This window comes from Pteronotus mesoamericanus, unplaced genomic scaffold (genome assembly GCF_021234165.1).
Source record: "Pteronotus mesoamericanus isolate MK-2021 breed Mesoamerican mustached bat unplaced genomic scaffold, CSHL_Meso_final contig_347, whole genome shotgun sequence".
NCBI lineage: Eukaryota > Metazoa > Chordata > Mammalia > Chiroptera > Mormoopidae > Pteronotus > Pteronotus mesoamericanus.
The window spans coordinates 8,712,940-8,732,778 of record NW_026555137.1 but is presented as its reverse complement, the minus strand read 5'-3'; the positions used below and the strand labels follow the sequence as shown (position 1 = coordinate 8,732,778).

At 49.4% G+C, this 19,839-nt stretch overlaps 1 protein-coding gene across 1 annotated transcript; it reads right to left on the bottom strand.

Moving 5' to 3' along the window:
- Positions 1-255: 255 nt before the first annotated feature.
- On the bottom strand, positions 256-5,392 carry HLX (H2.0 like homeobox). The gene is made up of 4 exons (XM_054576455.1): positions 4,765-5,392; positions 3,892-4,071; positions 2,923-3,107; positions 256-1,094 (listed from the first exon to the last, which is right to left on the bottom strand). The coding sequence occupies exons 1-4, from the start codon at positions 5,363-5,365 to the stop codon at positions 630-632; spliced, it is 1,431 nt and encodes a 476-aa protein (XP_054432430.1). The 5' UTR covers positions 5,366-5,392; the 3' UTR covers positions 256-629.
- Between the last annotated feature and the right edge of the window lie 14,447 nt (positions 5,393-19,839).

Here is a 19,839-nt window from a genome sequence, read left to right as displayed (position 1 = left end):
CCAGGCCACGCTCCGGGTCTCCGAGCCCAAGTTCAGTGGCGATTGGTGGGCTGCAGGCGAAGGCACCTCTGAATTGGTGCAACGGCTACGCCCCAACACCAATCGCTGCAACAAGGGGGCTCTGAGGTCGCAGCACTTACCCCAGAATCTCTAGTCCCCACCTCCAGCTGCTGCAACCTGCAGCGGCTAGAGGCCAAAGTCCAGCGCAAGATCCCTGACCTTACTGACCACCTCGCCCCATCCAGCCAACCAGCCTTTCTTTACAAACCGTAGTAAACATTTTATTTACAAGTTTGTGGCATCCTAAGTGCAGCACGTCTTTGCGACCCCTAGAGCGGGGAAGGAACTGCGGAGTCACACTTCAGAGTGTGCGCTGCTTGTATCCCAGGGAAGTGTCCGTCCAGCTGGGGCACCGAGCCTCCCCAGGCCACTGAGCCTCCGCAGGCCACTGAAGTGTGGGCTGTACCAGGCGGCCAGCGAGGGGCAGGTGCGGATGTGGGGAAGAGGCTCCACCGCTGCGTCGCTGGCCCTGTCCGGGACGCCGCCAGAAAGCAGGCACGAGATCCAGCTACGCTGGAAGGTTTGGCGTCTCTGCACGCAGGACCCAGTCGCCTCCGCCTTCTTCCAGTCTATAGGCCTCCGATCGGTGGCTGAGCCGGCTCGGGGCTTTTGGGAGCGCTGCTGAGGGGAGGCTGGGGCGCAGGGAGCAACTCCAAGGCCGCGCCACTTAGGCTGCCCGCGCTGGTGCTGCCGCCTGCGTGGCCGCTGAAGCTGAAACTGCCGCTGCCCGCGCTGCTGGCGGGGAGGAGTGCGCCGGCCACCGAGGTCTTGATGACCGTGGTTTGGTGAGGAGACCGCTCGGCCCCCTCAGTCCGTTCAGTGTCGCTGGGGGCCATATCCAGAGACTCAGAGTCGCTGCTGTCGCTCTCGGCCTCCCCCTCCGAGCGGCTGGGGCTCTGCTCCTCCTGCTCACCGTCCGCAGCCGGGGCTCCGCCTGCCGGCTTCTCGTCTGCCTCCTTGTCTTTGTCCTTCTGGGCCTGGGCCTCCTTGGAGTGCCGCCACTTCATCCGCCGGTTCTGGAACCACACCTTCACCTGCGAGGCCGGGTGAGGGGGGGATGAGAACGGACACAGCGGTGAGGCCCAGGCTCCCCACACCCAGCGGGCGGGCGTGCGCTCGGGAGAAAGGCGGGAAAGCGGCGCCACTGTCCCCGGCACCTTTTGGGACGGGCCAGGCGCTGGGCTGGGCGCAGCGGCCCAAAGTCTGCCCAGGGAAACAAGGAGAGCGCCAGGGATCCCCGTGCGCCGGACGCACTAGGCCTGCTTCTCAAAACGTGGCTCCCCAGACCTGCAGCCTGAAATGATGTGAATATCTGTTGCAAAGGCAGATTCCTGCACCTCGCCTGCAAACGCCAGAGGATCTCTACTCGAAAGGGACGCTTCCTTAACCTCACTCGAGTCAGCTCCCTCCCAAGAATCTGACTGACCCCTGGCCCAGAAAAAGGAACACATTCCCAAGGTTTTGCACAGAATGTCAAGGGTTTGGTGAACCAATGTTAAGAATTCCTGCTAAGTTGGCCCCCTCCTGTAAGGCCACGCTCCAAGGCGAGTCCCTACAAAAGTCATTCTTTTTAGGGAGGAACTAGGGGAGCACAGAGGGGAAAGGGGTTCAAAGAGTTGGTCCCAGTGCAGTGGGGCCAACTTCAGCGGAAGAGCATTTCCTTGGCATATGTGCACTCAGAAGTTGATGGGAACTCAGCCCTGTCCAGGATAAGCTCCTTGTACAGTGGGCTCCGAAAATGCTGGAATTAAACCTGTGCACAGTGGAGGAAGGGGTAGAGACAGGGCAGGGGATCTATATAAATATATACCATCCCCTGGGGGACCCAATGCGTTCACACAAGTTCCAGCTTCCCTTTTAAAAATAACATCCACAGCTGGTGGAAAACGGCTGGGCTCTTCCAGTGTGTGTGTTGGGGAGGGGAGTTGTGCAACGGAGGGAGAAAGACACAGAGATTTGGGGGGGATGCACCTTAGGGGGCCATTAAAGAGTGCCTGCCTTTGGCTTCTGTCCCGTTCAGAACATTCGTCACCCAGAGAGGAAGGAGGGCCACTGTTGTGGGGTGTGGCAGAATGGTGACTCTTCTGGTTTCAAAACTCAAAAAAAAAAAAAAAAAAAAGGTCCAGTTCTTGAATTTGAGAAAAGAAAAAAAAATTTAATTCAGATGTTGAAGTCAGGCATGATCGATTTACTATTTTCTTGAAAAGTAGTCAAGTATGCAGAACTCAGAACCTGCTGAAAAGCTCTTCAGCATTCTAAGAAATCTTTTTTTCTTTCTCTCCTTCGCTCCCCCTACCTGAGATTTTTCTTCAGAGCTTATTATGCCGTTAGAAAATCAGGCTGCGGCCGCTCCAAGCGGACTTCTTGCCCTCCCGGGGCTAAGTAATTCCGTTTGAAATGATGTTTTCACTTCCTCACAACTGGGGATTTCACAATCCAGCAGCAGAAGGAGGAGGGGAGGGAGGGAGGGAGGATGGGAGAAAAAAAAAAGCCAATAACAATCTCTTGACTTTGGGTTTTTATCTCTTCTGAAACAAACTGCTTCCTACAGCGAATTGCACTCGAGTGGAGTACATAATTATTATCTCCCACAGCCTATTTGCTTTCTCAGCGGTTCTTTTGCCTGTTGGCCAAAATAAACAGACACTGCTTGTTGACACACATCTTTGGGGACGGGCTATGCCTTCCTTCCGTCCTTCTCCTCCACCCTCCTCTGTCCTGCCTCAAGTTGGGACGTCCACTCAGTCTCCCAAAACTCCAGACCTTTGTTTCCACCGCAGGAGAGAGGGTCGAGGTGGAGGGGTCCTTGGGACAGGGGTGCCCCAGGAGGGGCTGTGCGCCCTGGGGCGGGAGCTGGCTTACCTGTGCGTCGGTGAGGCCCAGCATCGCTGCCAGCTGCTTTCGGTCAGGCTTGGTCACATACTTCTGAATCTCAAACCTCTTCTCCAGACCTTTCCTCTGCAGGTTGGAGAAGACCGCCCGGGACCATGAGCGCTTCCTCTTGTACGTCTGGGGCATAGTGTCCTTCGTGAGCACAGCATAGGGGCCTGGTGGGGGGTGGGGAAAATGGTGTAGCAGGAGCAAGAGAGAGACCCCCGAGGACCGAGTTAGCATCCTGTCTGCGGCCTGCAGCCTGGGCTCTTGTGCTGCTTAAAACGGGTTTGCTCACCAGTCAGCCTTACTACAGGCCTTCACAAAGCCCTGCTCCAAGGAGGAATTTTATGGCTTTTGAGAAGGTAATGGAACAGCCTAAAGCGAGTGTACAGCGAGTTGAGAAGCCCAGCAGTTGGTCCCTTAATTCCAAAGGAAAACATGTAAACCTGAGGCTTGGCCATCAGGCATGCTAAGAGTTGGTGAAAATGTCCCCTGAGGCCTGAAGATCCTGCCTGGATTTATTCCCTCATATTCTCTCTCTCTCTCTCTCTCTCTCTCTCTCTCTCTCTCTCTCTCTCTTTCTCTCTCTCTCGTATTCATGTGCCCACGCGAGCAGCAGCGTAGATGCAATCTCTCGGGTTAAAAGGGTTTGAGGTCACTTCAAAATGTGCGTATTATAATAAGCAACATGCCCTGCCGCTGCATTTTCAAAGCACCGTCTCCTGAGAAAAGACGAGGAAAAGCGCCCCACCCCAGCCCACCCGCCCACCTGCCCACGCACACACTTTCTTTGCTCCCAGGTCCCCGCTCCCTTCCCCAGGAGCCAGCCAAATCTTTCGGTTTCTGTCTCCCGACGTGGTGGTGGCCTCCCGCACCAACTCCGGCATTGCCACACCGCGGCCGCCACGTGAGGCGTCCGTCCTGAGTGTTCTGCCCGCAGACCTGCCCGTCCCGTACCTGGAAACGTGTCCTGAAACTGATGCTGAACTGAATTTCTCGGGTTGGAGCTTAAGGGACTGAGGATAGCGGAGGCCTCGTTAATGGGGTCTAGAGACGCGAACAGCTGGCCGGCGGAGGGCTGCAGGCTGGGGAGAGGCAGCCCTGCGGGCCGCCCGCCCGTGAGCAGGGACGTGAGATCTGGGGACGAAGCAAAAGAAGAGTTGGTTACGCTTCAGAGCAAACCCACGCTCTTTGGGCTGATTTCTTCCTCCCCTCCCCCGCGCCCTCGACGTGGTTTTCCTGCCCTGTCTCCACCCAAAACCCCTCTCTCTCCCGTTGCGGCGGAGGGGTGACACATGAAATGTCCCATATGCCCACGTCCACGCCGTGACAGCAGGGAAGGGCTTTACCTAAGTCATTTCAGGTGCCTTTTAAGGATTCCACAGACCTACACCCTCCGCGGGTAGGAGCCCCACTCTGTTCTCGCCTCTTGCAAGTTGGGGGTGGATTTGTTTCTCTACATTCCTTGGGTTCAGATAAAGGAACGGGAGAGTGTTGCCCAAAAGGGCTTTCCCTGGCAAATAACATACTTTTCTCTCTAGATATGCGATTAAAGACAGGTTATAGTCTTTTTAGCAAGTGTTTACACCAACCCCTTTTATGAGTACTGATTCTGCGAAGTGTGTTTTTTAAAGCATTCCCTGGGGTCTTTTTTCTTTTTTTAAATATAGACCAGGTGAGTTTTAAACCTAGTGTTTCATAATCTTCTCACAATTGACTTTCTTCTCCCTCCTTTTCTCAATTTGTCCTTAATTGTAAAAACACTCAAAGGTACCTCCAACTGCCCCAGAGCCCTGGTCAGAGGCCTGCAGCCTCTCGCCCCAGACCTACCTCTTAACGTGTTGCCTTCCTTGACTTTTGGGTCAAATTCTGCAGACAAAATACGGTCAATTCCAAATTTGAGGTCCTTGCTGGAGGGGGCTGGGGCCGAGCCGCTGTGGTGGGGGTTCGGGACCACCCGTGTTCCGGAGGCCGGGGGCTGCAAGGCGCCGGCCCGGGGCGGAGGCGGAGGCTGTTGCTGCTGAGGTTGTTGCTGCTGCTGCTGCTGCTGCTGCTGCTGTGGGTGATGGTGGTGGTAGGCGGCTGAGAGCGGGGACAACCGCTGCGGGAAGCCAGCCGGGACTTCGGAGGGCGCCACCACCGGGGTGGGTCGGAGCGGGGACCTGGCGGCAGCTTGGAAAGAGGCGTGCGGGTGAGCCGAGCCCAAGTGCGCGGTGAGGGCGGCGGCCGAGGCTCCCGCCAGGCCCTCCGGGGCCGCCCCCGGTTCCCCCACGCCGGCGTGCAGGATGTCCGCGATGCAGAAAGAGGGCTTCTTGACCGCGGCAGGGTCTAAGGGGAAGGAGCAGCCGCCCGGGCCGGCCGAAGAGCAGTAAGCGGCTGACCAGAGGCTGAAGTTGGAGGCGTAGAAGGGAGCCAGCCCGGCGGCGAACATCCTGGCGGGGTGCGCCTAGCGGCCGCCGCGGCCTGGCCGGGCCGGGTGGGTGGGTGGGTGGGGGCGCGGGGAACGGCGCGCCGAGTCCGGGAGGAAGCGGCAGCCCAGCTGAAGGCGATCCGCTTTCGCTTCTCCGTCCGCTCTGAAAAGAGGCCAGGGAGCCCTAGCGCCAGCGAGGGAGGAGGCGAGGGCCGGATCCCGGCCGATCGCGGTCCGCCCTGACCTCACTTTGAAGGCGGCGCGGCACCCGCGTTCCCCGCGGGCTGGCGGCGAGCGAGGGCGCTGGAGCGGCTCGCGAGGAGGCGCCGCGGCTCAGCGCACGCACTGGAAGCCGGGGCGACAGGGGCCGGGCACCGAAAGAAAACCCCAAACAGCTAAGCCCTAAGAGCTAAATTTAAAACAACAACAATAATAATCCGTTAGTTAAAAAAAAAAAAAAGTAATAAGAGAAAAAAAAACTCCTCTCTAAAAACTCCCAAAGTTTTGGCAGGAGCTTTCGAGTCAGACTCAGGGTAGGGCCTCGATCTGAGCTCCCATTGGCCATCCTTGTGACCAATGGGAGAGCGGAGTGGAGGGGAATTGGCAAAGGGGGCGTGGCCCTCCCCTCGGTCACGCCCCGGCCACGCCAAAGTGTGTGCCGCCGCCGCGTGGGCCGAGCTCGGTCCAGAGCGTCCCTCTCAGCGGCTCCAGGGAGTTCTGACCTTCCAGTAGTTTCTGCGGCGCCGAACCGGCACCGGGCGCGGGGAGCTGGTCACAGAGGTCCTGGAGCTCTCTCGTGGGGGAACTGATGACCCCGCTTAATTATCGCGGCTACAAAGCCCGCCTCCCAGAGCGCGCCGGAGGCCTCTTACGTGTCTTTCTCTTCACCTCATTCCGGCCCGATTTTTCTTCAAATCGAGCCTTTATCCCGAAAATCGGTGACCTCCGCAAGACTCTTTCGCGCCCCGTCCCGAGCTCGCGCGGGAATGCTGAGGCCCTGGGGTCCCCAAACGATTTAGCACCGCGTCCTCTTCGCTGCCTGCGAGATCCTCAGGGAAGAGAGGAGGAGCGGTCGCAAATCAGCTTTATTCTGAGCTGTCACACGGTGACAAGTTGAACGAGTAACTTTTCAAACAAAATAAGATGGATGTCTCCCCACGTCTGCCTCGGACGCGGCCAAACTTTCCCTCGAGCCTCAGGGACGACAAACCCGGCCGCCGACCGAAGCCCGGGACAGCGGCACGCGCGTCCCCGGCGCGGCTGCACCTTGTAGGAAATGTCACCCTCCCTCCTCTGCCACATCCCCGGATCACGTGGGCCCCGTTGTTTTGCAAGTGCCCACAAGAGCAGATTTCTTCGGGGTTAAATATTGCTTTCAATTCATCTACTGCTTCCCTGGGAGCCCCTCGGGCCTGGTCCCCGGAGGGGCCGCAGCGGCCGCCGGCGCGTTCCTTTCGCACTTCGGGCCTTCGGAGCGCAGGGTGGGTGCAGTGGGGGGTTTTCTGCAGCACCAACATCTCTATTTTAAGAATTCGTTCTCTTTTAAATTATAGTAAGAATGGATTTCCCCACCCCTCTCCCAAACAAACCACAGGCCACCCAGATCAGCGCTTCTTGCACATTTTCAGGAAGAAAATAAAATAATAACAATAATGAAACCACAAAATCTTTTGTTTTCAATTGTCCTAATAAGCATCTCTTCACAGAGCAGCTGTGCTTCTGTGGCATTTCCCCTCCCCACCCCCCAAAAGAAACACCCTCTCAATCTAGTTGCAATAAAGCTTCTGTGGCATTTTTAATTTCACTTCAGCACTAAGGCTTCCTACCAATTAACCCTGGAAGGCAACCGAACCTGCCATGCCTATTTCAGGTTTAGGATTTGGCCTAATTGAATTAATTTCTAATGGCGTCTAGCCCTTTGTTGCAGATGCTAGGCTTTGACTTTCTCCTGAAAAGTAATCAACCACTAAGCAGGCCCCTCCGACCAGCCAGCTGAGAACACCCCCGCCCCCGTCTCGCCGTCTCTTCCTCGCTCTCTCTTTTACTAAAGGGTTTTCTTGCCCCGCTCCTTGCAACCACGACAGAGGTGGTGTTTCCAGCGATGGAACGGAGGGATGTGACGGGCTGAGAGCGCCGGCACCCGGGGCGGGAGATGCCGGAGGACCCGTCGTTCTGTTTTCTAGCGAGAGAAGGAGTGACAAGCAGGAGGCCACTGGACACCGTTAGAGCCTCCTTGAAAGGCTCCAGTAAAGGCGTTGCCTGCAAAAGCTGAGGATGCTGACGAGGGTCCAGTGGGAGGGCGGGGCCTCTGCAGCTTCACGGACAGCAGGGAAGTCACTAGGGCCAGCGCCTGTCGCTCTTTTCTGGAGTCCCTTCCAATTCGGTGGCAATTCCAATTCCACTGCCAACATTCCAACCGCGGCCTAAGCCTAAACCCGCCGTTCTAAGAGATGCATTTAGGACGCATCCCAGGCCGCCTACTCCCAAAGGAGCCGCTGCCCTCGGGGGCGGTCGCGCGGGGCAGACCGGGCGGAAATGCGGGCCCTCCGTGTTTCCCGCGGCGCCCGGGACGCGCACCTGCTGCCCTGGAAGGCCAGGTGCGCCGCGCAGGCAGGGCAAAGGCGAAACTGGGATGTCGTCGGGTTTCCCCGACAGACTCCCCTCTTTCCGCGGAAGGTCCGCGGCTCAACTGTCAAGTGCGCCTTGGCCCGCGCGCCCCTCGGCCCTCCCAGGCCCTCAGCCTCATTGCAACCGCCTCGGCGCCACCCTAGCCTCTCCGTCGCTCCCGGGGAAACCGCGAAAAAGGCACCTTTGAAACGACCCCCTGGCCGTTGTCCCCTCTCCCTCCCCCAATACACACACACGCAGTCCTCCCCCGGGCCCAGGCCTCGTCTCTGCCGGCCCCTAGCCCTCTCCTGAGCCCGCAGACGCCCCTCCTCCTTTCTCCCCACCCCTCTGAACCGAGAAGGCAGCAGGAAACCCTGGCTCGCCGGAGTTCAGGTCATCTCCTGTTTTTTGATGGGCTCACACTCGGACCAAATGAGCGGATGTGCCTGCGAGATTGGTCTCAAAATAGAAGCGGCCTTAGTATTTTAGGATACTGCAGAAATCCTTATTTCTTCCGGAGAAAAACTCTATAATGACTCCTAGCACTTCCCCTTTTAATATTTGTGCAACTTTATCTCCACCGACAAGTTGCTCGGGTGACGCAAATCCGCCCTTGTGTATTACAACTACTAAAATAAATGCGCGGAAATCAATTCCCTTCTAGCAATGAAAATATAAATATACAGCTGCGACTTTCCCCTTTAATCTTTGCTTTCCGAACGGCTCCGAGCTGTGGCGAAATGAGCTGGTCTAAGAGCAGCCGAGCCTGGTGCGGAGGATCCGGGCCCAGGCGAGGACTGCCCCGCCTGGTAGCCGCAAAGCTCCGGGCTCCAGCAGGAGCGCAGAGGGCCGGCCGGCCGGAGCGGACCAAATGAACTTGAGCTTCAACGTGGCTGCGCCGTCTTTGGAGGAAGCTCATTTGTAAAGATGATTTCGTGTGAGCCTGCATAGCTGCACCAGCACATTACAAGCGACAATTAGAGCAACGGAATGAGTTCTTCACACAGAAAAGTTAAACGCGGGTTTTTGTTTTGTTTTTTGAGGGGGCGATGGCAGGGGTTTCCGGTCAATTCTGATGACGGTCTTTAATACACATGACCATTCCCTCTACGCTCAGTAGACACAGCCACACTACTTCACCATCCTGGGAACGCACAGTGCTACAGAAGGTCCGTTTTAGAATGTCACCATGTGGTTTACAGGGATTTAGAGTTGAAAGAAGGGGCCTAAATCAGAGGTTTATGTATTGATTGAAGCAAGAGATGGGACCCATCCCCCTTTGATTGTCCCGGGCATCAGAGCCTTTATACTTAAACCACCAGTGCAAATACTTGTCCTAAGCCTGGAGACACAGAGAACAACACACCAGCTGAGCATAAAAGTTCAACGAGAGTGACCATAACGGTTTGCTTATTACAGTTATGGCTCAGGCTGTCCAGATCTGCTAGCTGCATTTTTTTTTTAATAGACTCTGGGCAAATTAATGTGCTCTGCAGATCCCTGCCTTCTTCATTTAAAATCTTCTTTCAGATACGGTATAGTCTCATCTCCAAGAAAGAGATGGAAACAGTGAAATATTCATAGTGAGAAAGAAGGATACGAAGCATATGTGGCCACCTGAGGATCCAAGGGACTCCAGCGACGTTGGGCCCTGCATGTGTTCTCCCCATCCCTCTGACAGCTGAAGCTTATAGACTGCTGGGCCCAGTGCTCGAATTGAGCGGTAGGCACGGGACTTCTCATCCTTGTGGATGCTGGATACTAGAGTTTAGGACTCTAGAGACCTCTCCCCTACCACACACACACCCCTTGGATTATTCTAAATAGGCCACAACTCCCTTTCCCTGGAGACTTGAGTATTGCCAGCGCTCTGTGTGGAGTTCCTGAGTTTTTTTTTAAAGACAGATTTGATATGGGGTAAGAAATGCAGATACCAATATGATAAGGCCACTGAGGTCTAGAGTCACTTGATGTATTCCTTCCCCCTTTTCTGATTTCCCAGGTGTGGCAGACTCACAGGTGGCCGTCTCTTTATGTGGCCACGGCCCTGCCTTTGACCTCTTGCCCACAGGTCTGGCTTCAGAGCCTCGGGGAGCCCTTTGGGCCTGGTCCCACTTGCTCCCCTTTTCCCCATTACTGGGATATGCCATTCACATGTGGGTGCCTCTCTCTCTCTCTCACACACACACACACACACACTCACTGGAGAAGGGCAGCGTTTCTCCTGCCGCAAACAGCTACTTCTCGCTCCCTCTCCCCAAGTCACCTTCTCCACGCCCAGCAAAAAAGACCTCAGACCTCATAAAACGTAACAGTAGAACCCATTTTGACATGACTCACATATATTTGCAGTGAAATCATGTCCCCACAGGGCTAAAATATGAGAGACCATCTTTCACACATGAGAGATTTAGTGCTCCATCGAACAGGCTTCTATTTGGTAGCGGGAAACAGTGCATACCCACGCCAAACATATTAGCTAATTACCTTGTGGAAGCTGAATTTGTTGGCTGAATTACTGAATCCGAAGAGCTGGGCTTTTGCCTCTAGTGAGTGAGTTGAACATTTAAGGTAGGAGGCAGAGATATAGGTGAAATTGTGTATTCAACACAAGACTGGTGTTGAGAGGGAGAGAGGAAAGCCATTCCCCACGTAATACTTGTCTACACTAGACCTTCCTTCCCTTTGAGACAGTTTTCCAAGCTAGAGCTGAGGACAGAGTAGGAACTCAGATGCAGACTAAAAGACAGAAATAGAAGGGGCCCTCTGAAGGTTGAGTGTCCTACAGCCAAAGAGAGGGACTTTGTAGATAGAACTGAAGGACTGTCCCCATCGTCTGTCCACCTGCACCCCACCCAAACTGGGACATGTCTGTATTTAATGGCAGAATCCTGCCAGCCACTTAGCATGGCAGGCTCCCTATCCCACGATGTGCCTGCCCAGCACCAAAAGTTGGTTCTCTGCTGACACCTGCTGGGCCATCTCTGCATTGCTGTCTGCCCAGGCCTGTCCTGTGCCAGCAACCTTGTCGTGATGAAAGCCGGCTCTTCCTTTTGAGACAACGCGGGTTTCTAAAATTGGCTGGGACCAGCAGCTGTTTCCTTCCATACTGCCGACAATATGGAAAGATCTTGTACTAGGCGTTTGAAATCACCACACAGGATGACAGAAGCTGTCACCCCTCAGTGATCACACCTCACATTTTGCAGATCTCGCAGCCAGTTTCCAGGCATGAGCCCATGTATTTTTTAACATAGCCGGTCAGGAGGAGGCAGAGGTGCTGTTCTCCTCCCTGTTCGAGTTGAGGAAGTTGGTCCTCAGAGAGGTTAAGTGGCTTGCCCCAGGTTACTTAGTTAGGAAATGGTGTTCCCGCTAGCAGAGGCTGCATTTTCTGACTCATCCACGAGAACTGCATCACTCAGCCAATTTCTTTGGGGGAGACAGTTTATTCAGAGGAAAAACTCTCTGCCCTCTAGCAGGATGTGCACTGGTTTCAGGCAAAGGGGCTGGAGAATAGGATTCTAACCCAGAGAGTGCCACAGGCACAAGGCAGCTCGGAGGCCGTATCATTCACTGTATCGGGAAGACCCTAACTCACAATGGGGCTCCCCAGGTTTGTCTTCCAAGGACACAGGTGTCTGCGGGTCACAGAGGGAGCAGCGTGGGAGCGCTGGGCACAGGTTCCCTGCAGGGGGCGAAGGAGGGAAATTGGAGGATGGCCTTTTAGTTTTTCTAGGTTCTGTCTTCTCTTCCACAAGGGCCGTAAAGGGTGAGAAGGGAGGAAAGGTGGGTACCACACCCTGGAGCTCAGCCATTCACTTCCCCCACCAGCACCAACTTGTTTTATAGGATTTCAATGCCTTACTGGACTACAAATAACATAGTTCACCTTTGAAGTTCATAGCCATCCACCAGTATAACAGTATTACGGTTACTTCATGGAGATACAGGTGTTTTGAGGTTGGTGGCCCTTTTGTCTGAGTCTTAGGTATAAAAATGCCCATAATACTAGTTTTCATGGCTCTTGAAGAAGAATCAGAGGTAAAAGGAAGTAGAAAAGCGAGACTGGGGTCCTAAGGGACACCAGTGGGACCGCGGTCCTGCTAACCAGTGTCCACCTCGCTCAGCCTGGACTGAACCTCTGCTCCTTGGACTAAAGCAAATGGGTGGTGGGCGTAGACAGAGACAAAGGCAAGAACTTAAGCTGTTCAGGTGGCAGAAGAGACAGGTTAGTCAGTGACTTCATCTTTAAACTGTCCCTGTTAGAGAGAATATTGCATTAGAACACGCATCTAATGGTCTTCAGTCACAGATCTGCGGTCAGAGCCCCCGATGATGAGTTAGCACCCAGCTTTACAGCTAGTTTTTCTCTTGTGTGGCTGCTTCTGTCCCCAGGAGATGCTGGTACAATGTGGATGGTTCTTCAGAGTGATCAGACTTTGGAACTCAGGGCTAGGTGCTGGGTCTATTCGTACCTGGACACACATAAATAAGCTGTTAGGGTTCAAAGACAGAAACAGATGGAAAGTAAAAAAGTGGAGAAAACTCTATCATTTTCAGGTTGCTGTACTAACATCAGACAAAACAGACATTATGACAAAAGTTATTACTAAAGCCAGAGAAGGACATTTGATAATGATAAAAGGGTCAATCCATCACGAAGACATAATCATAATCGCATACACACTTACTAACAGAGCCCCCAAGTAAGATGTTAAGTTCAAAATGGGATATTTATGGGTGGTTTGGAATGCCTATAAGCCTGTTGAAGAAGGCAAGGTTTGGAACATAATAGTGCTACTTTCATATCCTCGCTTTGTAGAAAATAAAACACAATTAGGGTACATTTAACCTTCAGGGAGGTGTCTTATTTTTCATTGAGTGCTTAGCTTTAACAGCGCTGTAACAAATCACCTTCTCACTGTCAAGTATAAACTTACTTCCCCACATCCCTGCCAGCAAGAGATGCTATTGGCCCTTTTAACTTTTACCAATCTGATATCTCAATCTGCATTTCCCTGACTGCTGCCTAGAGTGCCCCATTTGCCTACTCTTTGACACAGACAATGGTCTTAGCCACTAATTTTTGCTGCCCTAATTTGTAAAACCACAGATGACTCTTCGAGTGCCCCCCGTATCCAGATGCCACAGTCGGGAGGGTCCCAAACTCCACGCCGGCCCACAGTCGCTCTCCAGCATCCAGCGCGGGCGTCACCTTGGCTGCCAGGCTGGCCACCATCAGAGTTCAGAGCGTGGCAGAAGACTGTGTCCGATTCACGCGTCCAAGTGACGAGCAATCCCTCAGGCAATATGCAGGTGTCTGCATTTCCAAAAGCGAATCGCCTGAATATTTACACTATTCCAGCAACAGGTGTAGTTTGGAAACAGGCCTAGGGAGTCAACGATTCAAACGGTCTCCCTGAGCCCTAACATCCCCGTCACCTTTTTCCATTGCAACCTGAGAGGGGCGCCTATTTCGGTTGCAGGCAAAGCCCCACTCAGGCGCCATGACACACACAGGCTCTGAAACTGCCTCTCAGCTTCAGATGTTTCCTTGTTTCCCCTCCGCGCCCTTCTTTCCACCACGGCCATGTGCGACGGAGAATTCCACAGGGAGGGTGGTGTCTCAGGTTCTCAAGACACAGGAGCTCAAGGAGCCTGCGGGTTGACATAAGAGGCTCCTTTGCAGGTCCCCCAAGGCAGGGGTCCTGGCCAGCAGGAAGCTCGGCACAGACAAGGCCTGCTCTCCCAGTCTGCCGGGAAGGAGAACGCTTTTAGCTATCCTCCCCCTCCTCTCCCTTCCCTCCCTCCCTGATAGCACGTACAATGTAGTCATCAAGGTCGCGGAAAATCTTCTGACATTCCTCTTGGAATTTTTCAAACCAGTTCCCCACCTCCCTGGGTCAGTCTCCTTGCTTCACGCCCAGATGAACAAAAATGGGATGTGCCGGGTCCAGCATCCTGCTTAGCACTTAGAGTCATTGTCCCATGTCACCCTCAAATCAAGCCCAGGAAGGAGCCCTCGGTAGCATTTCCATTCTGCTTGGGGAGTCAAAGTTTTAAATGATTAAATAACTTGCCTGAAGTCACAGTTCGTAAGTGATGCACGCTGGATTCAAACCTGGTTTTTGACTGCAATGGCCCTCGCTCGTCTCTCCTCCGGTCGGGCTGTGTTCTTATTCTTCCTATACTTCAAAAATGAAGTAGAAATGAAGACATTTCTAGATACATAAAACTAACTATATATAAATAACTATATATATGAATGACAAGGGAACTAGAAGGTGTACTAGAAAATGTCTAATAAGGTGGTAATAAAGAGGAACAAAACGAACATGAGGCTGTAAAAAACAAAAAACATGGGAGATGTAAATCTTACCTTATTAGTAATTATATTAAATGGAAATGGATTCAACCCTCCAATAAAAAAAAGCAGAAATTAGCAGAATAAAATTTTTTAAAACACGTTTGGATTATGCTATCAACAAAAACATACTTGAGATCCAAAGACATAAACAGAACGAAAGTTAAAAAGTTGAAAAAGATATATCTTCTTCAAGTTGCTATACTAAAATCAGACAAAACAGACATTATGACAAAAGTTATTACTAGGACCAAAGAAAGACATTTTATAATGATAAAAAGGTCAATCCATCAAGAAGACATAATTATAACCACACGTGCACTTACCGACAGAGACCCAAAATACATGTAGCAGAAAGTGACAGAATTTGAAGGAATAAATAAATAATTCAACAGTAATAGTTGAAGTATTCAATACCCCACTTTTAACAATGGATAGAATTAGAAAATAAATGTGAAAAACAAAGACTTGAATAACACAATAAATCAGCCAGACCTAACAGATATCCATTAAACACTCAACCCAACAATAGAAGAATATACATTCTTCTCAAGTGCACGTGAAATATTCTCCAGGATCGGCCACATGTTAGGCCATAAAAAAGTCTCATAAATTTAAAAGGATTTAAGTCATAAGAAGTCTGTTCTCCAACCACATGAAGGTAGAAATCAGTAATAGAAAAAAATTTGGGAAATACATTAATATGTGAAAGTTAAACAACATACTCCTAAATAACTAATGGGTTTTAAAAAAAAAGAGAAAGAAATCACAAGGGAAAATAGAGGATATTTTGAAATAAATGAATATGAAAATACAACATACCAAAACTTATGAGATATACCAAAAGTGGTGCTTATAGGAAAATGCATAGTTGTTAAAGGTCTTTTTATTTTTAAAAAAGGAAGATCTCAAATCAATAACCTAACCTTTCACTTTAAGACTCTGGAAAAAGTAGACAAAACTAAATCTAAAGCTAGCAGAAGAAAGTAAATAAGATTAGAGCAGAAATAAATAAAATAGAAAATTAAAACATAGAAAAAATCAATACAACCAAACGCTGGGTATTTGAGAAGATCAATAAAAATTGACAAACCTTTAGTTAGATTGACCAAGAAAAGTCTCAAATTACTAAAATCAGGAATGAAAGAGATGACATTACTACTGACCTTAAAGAATAAAAATAATTATAAAAGAATATTGTGTACAATTGTATGACAACAAATTAGATGAAATGGACAGAATTCTAGAAAGATGCAACTATCAAAACTGATTCAGGAAGGAAAGAAAGTGGGAATAAATGTATAATGAATAAAGAGATTGAATTAGTAATAAAAAAAAAAATCTCACCAAAACATTCTTATCTCAAAGGCACAGGTGGTTTCTTTGGTAAATTCTATCAACCCTTTAAAGAAGAGCTAGCACGTGCTTCACAAATTCTTCCAAAAAGTAAAAGAAGAATTCACACTTGCCCACTTTTTATATGAGGCTACTATTACCTTAATATCAAATTCAGACAAAGATGTCACAAGAAAAGGACAGAACAACAGCCCTTTGAATATAAATATAAATGCAAAAATTCTCAGCATAATACCAGCGAACATAATCCAGCAACATGTGTTCTAATTTTGTGAATGTTTTTAAAAGCAATGTGTTGTCTCTGTTGAGTGACATGTTTTATGCATATCTTTTCACTATATATGTTATTCTTATATTATTTTAATCATTTTTATAATTATACTTAATAATTATGCTATTATTATATTGCTACTCATTTTTGTATATTCAATCTTGTTTTTTATGTTATCTTTATCAGTTTCTCCTTGCATTTCTATTAGTTTCATTTTGTATATTTTGAAGTTGTCATTCAATGCTAAGACTAACTTTATCGTGGACTATACCCTTAATTAATATGAGTATGTCCCTGTCTTGTTTTAATGCCTTTTGACCCTAACTTCCATTTTTTCTTATAGGAATACTCTCATACTACTATTCAAATTTAATTTAAAAATTTTCAATAGTGTTATATCCCATATTTCAACCCTGAAAGGAAACAAAACCTAGTCAGAGAAGTTGCCTTTCAGCCTGGTTTTCCCCAGCCACAGAGCCTCCCTCCGCACACACCAGTGTTGTTATCAGTGTATTAAATACACACGCGACCTCGGGGAGGGACAGGGAGCCTGGCTCGCATACTTGAACTGCCACCTTGACTCCGTCTTTGTATTCCCCTGTGCTTCGAATGCGGTCTAGAGATGCAAATTCTCACCCTAGACCTGAGGAGAGTTTCTTGCGACCTACCCACCTCAGGCCTTGTGGCCTAGGGAAGCCCCGTTGTATGTGAGGACCCCTGTTTTCTAGCTTGTCGGTGAGAGGGGAGGAAGTGGTGGATGTGGAAATGTTGAGAAAGGTTTGAGCCCTGAGCTGAGCCATCCTGGAGGAGTGTTCAGGTGTTGGCCCTTGAAATACCCACACAGGAGCCTTTCTGACATTTCAAGACTCTGGGACTCAGTCAATTAATTGATCAATCAACAGCCAGTTTTCACTGATACTATCTTAATGTGGATAACAACTATAGACACAAGCCAGCTCCTACCCTTGGGGAGCTTAAAATTTAGACAGAGTTAAAATATTTATGAAAGAAGTAACAACATGAAAAACATAAAATCAGGTGTATATGTCAGGGTGATTTGTTAGTCTTAGAAAAGTGCTATTGGGATAGTTTACAGGTGAGACAGAAATACAGTTATAAATATATTCTATAGATTATATAGTATTATATAACTCAAATGTGTGTGTATATGTATCTATATATCCACACATTTCACAGCACTCCAATTATTTTTCTGTATAATGTTCAGATTCCCTTTCTCCTGTACATATTTCAATATTTATTAATGCCTGAAAAGCATAAAGTTATTTTAATAAAGAACATTTAAGTAATGGAATTAGCACTTCATATTTGAAGCAGAATTGCTATTTTTCAGTGGGGCCTTTCTATCTTTAAACGGAGCATTCTTTCCTGCTGGCGTTCCCTCGCAAAGAGCACTTGGAAAACTGCCCCGTGATGTTAATGGGGATTGTACCCAGAGCCGGATTTATATGTTACATGACCACACAGAGTTGCTGAATGCTTATTTGTACCACAGATGGAGAATGAACCCTTCCCTCCTTCATGTCCCACTTTCTTCATTTTTCTGCCATTCTCCACCTCATTCTATCTTTCCTTTCTCTCCCACTCCCCTTCCGTTTTCGCCCCACAATTCTTCCCCGTGCCCGTCTGATGAAGTTATTCCCAGCAAGTGCTCTGAACCAACCCTCCTCCGCGGGCCTCCCTTCTGAGAAATTAGGTGGTCGTGTCAAAGCCTCTAGGCCTATTTTTACTCCCGTGTTTGTCCGGCGTCTGACGTCGTCTGTCCGTCTTTCCAAAGGCCCATTGTCCAGCACTTCAAGAAGAATGTTGTTATATTGACTGTTAGTGCGTCAGCCCGGCTCTCTCTGGAGGAACTCTTGGATGAAATTAGATAATTTCCATTAAGAGACTGTGCATTATTAGTCCCTGGTGCCAAACTGGAGAATAAGCCAAGATGACTATTTCTGGCCTGGCTCACCTCAGGAAGGAACCTTCTCAACTTTAATGGGATTTTGCTATTGTTGGTTGCCTTCTGTTTGACACCAGGCCAGCCCAGGGTTGGAAATTGTTTAGAAAGCTGCATGAAATATAATAGAACCCCAGCCATTTGCTGAGGCACATTCCTGCACAATGTTTATTTTGAAGAAGGGGAAAAAAATATATTGTCCTTGGCAGACAACAATTAAAAAAAAAAAGCAGTAACTTGAATCTCTGACCATATGCTTCTTGTTACCAGTTGTGTTTAAAAACTCCCTGTTGGTATCAGAGAATTTCACACTGAAGTGATAAATCTCTTGTAATATTTATAAGCATCTTCATTACAAGGAGATATTTAAAATCACGGCTGTCTTCAAGGCTGAGGCTGTTTGGAATGGGTAGGTGCTGAGGAGGGGTTCTGAAAGAATAGTCCAGGCTCACCTTTATCCCAGTCTGGCCCACGTGTTGAGTCCACAAAAATTTCTCTGCCATGCTGTCTAGTTAAGTCCTTTCTCAACATGACTGTGGGGATTGAGGCTTTGTGAGTTGGTTGTGTTCTTTAAAAAAAAAATTATTTTTATTTATTTTTAGAAAGAGGGGAAGGAAGGGAGAAAAATACCAGTTGCCCCAGCTGGGGACTGAACCTGCAATCCAGGCATGTGCTCTGACCTAGAATTGAACTGGCGACCTTTTGGTTTGCAGGGCATCTCCCAACCAGCTGAGCCACACCAGTCAGGGCAGCAGGGTGTGTTCTGAGCAGAGGTAATCATTGAAGCAGTGAAGGATGGTGGAATAAACTCTTCGGTCTTGTGGACATCTTAAAGATCAGCATTTGATTAGAAGGGTGGGGTTTTGTTTTGGTTTTTGTTCAGTAAAAGTAGGTTCACCATCAAAGTTGTCTCTACTTCGGCTGTACTACTGAATGGACTAAGGATAGGGAAAGGTTGAGCATTTTTAAATGAGACTAAAATCCCTAAATTGCTTTCTTACAAATGTGCTTAGTGTCACAGGCTTAGCCTTCTTTTATTGTGCAATAAAATTTTGCGCTAAGTGTGTGCATGTGAAAATGGTAAACTGAACCAAACCAAACCAAACCAAACCAAACCAAAAAAGCTCTAAGGTGGGATGCTTAAGACAACCCTTGAACAAGCTATCAAAGTCCACTTATAAGAGTTGCTTGGTTGAAATAAAATGCAGTTTCCCAAGACTGTTTGAAGATAAAAATCTTCGAGCCTAGAAACTGATTCCATCCATTAACATTTGGATGTCCTCAGACATGTTGCTTCCTTTCAATTATTTGGCGTTAACCTTGGCCTTTTCCTCTGTAGCTCCTTCAATAAATAATATGAACTAAGTCTTGACTGTCAACAACAATGGGGGAGAGGGGAAGCAGAGATAATTAAAAGATAATCACCAAAGCTAATCACCAAATCAACTTTAGACATAAATGTCACCCTTTTCCCATGAAATCTTTCATCGGAAATGCTGACCCATGGCCAAAAGGGACCAATGGGTGGTGGATGAGCCTTGCAAAAGAGGAAATGGAGATGTACAATTCCAAGTGCGCACAGTCATACACAGACTCTGCCCGGGCCCTGCCTACGTGACAGGGTCCTGTTTGGACCCGAAGGTGCCAGCACCTCCACAGGCATCAGGAATGAGTTCCATGTGGCAGGCAGAATCCTAGGACGGCCCCCAAATTCCACTCCTCGGGTATAAATGTCCTATATAATCTCCGCTCCATGAGAGATCTCCAATCAGTTAATTTTGAGTTAATCAAAAGGGAGATTATCTTGAGCGGATCTTACTTAAGCAAGTGAAAGACTTTACTAGGAGGGCTAGGTCCTTGCTCAATAAGGAGACATTCTTCCATTGGCTCTGAAGAAGCAAATGGCCGTGGTGTGAGCGGTTTACGGAGAG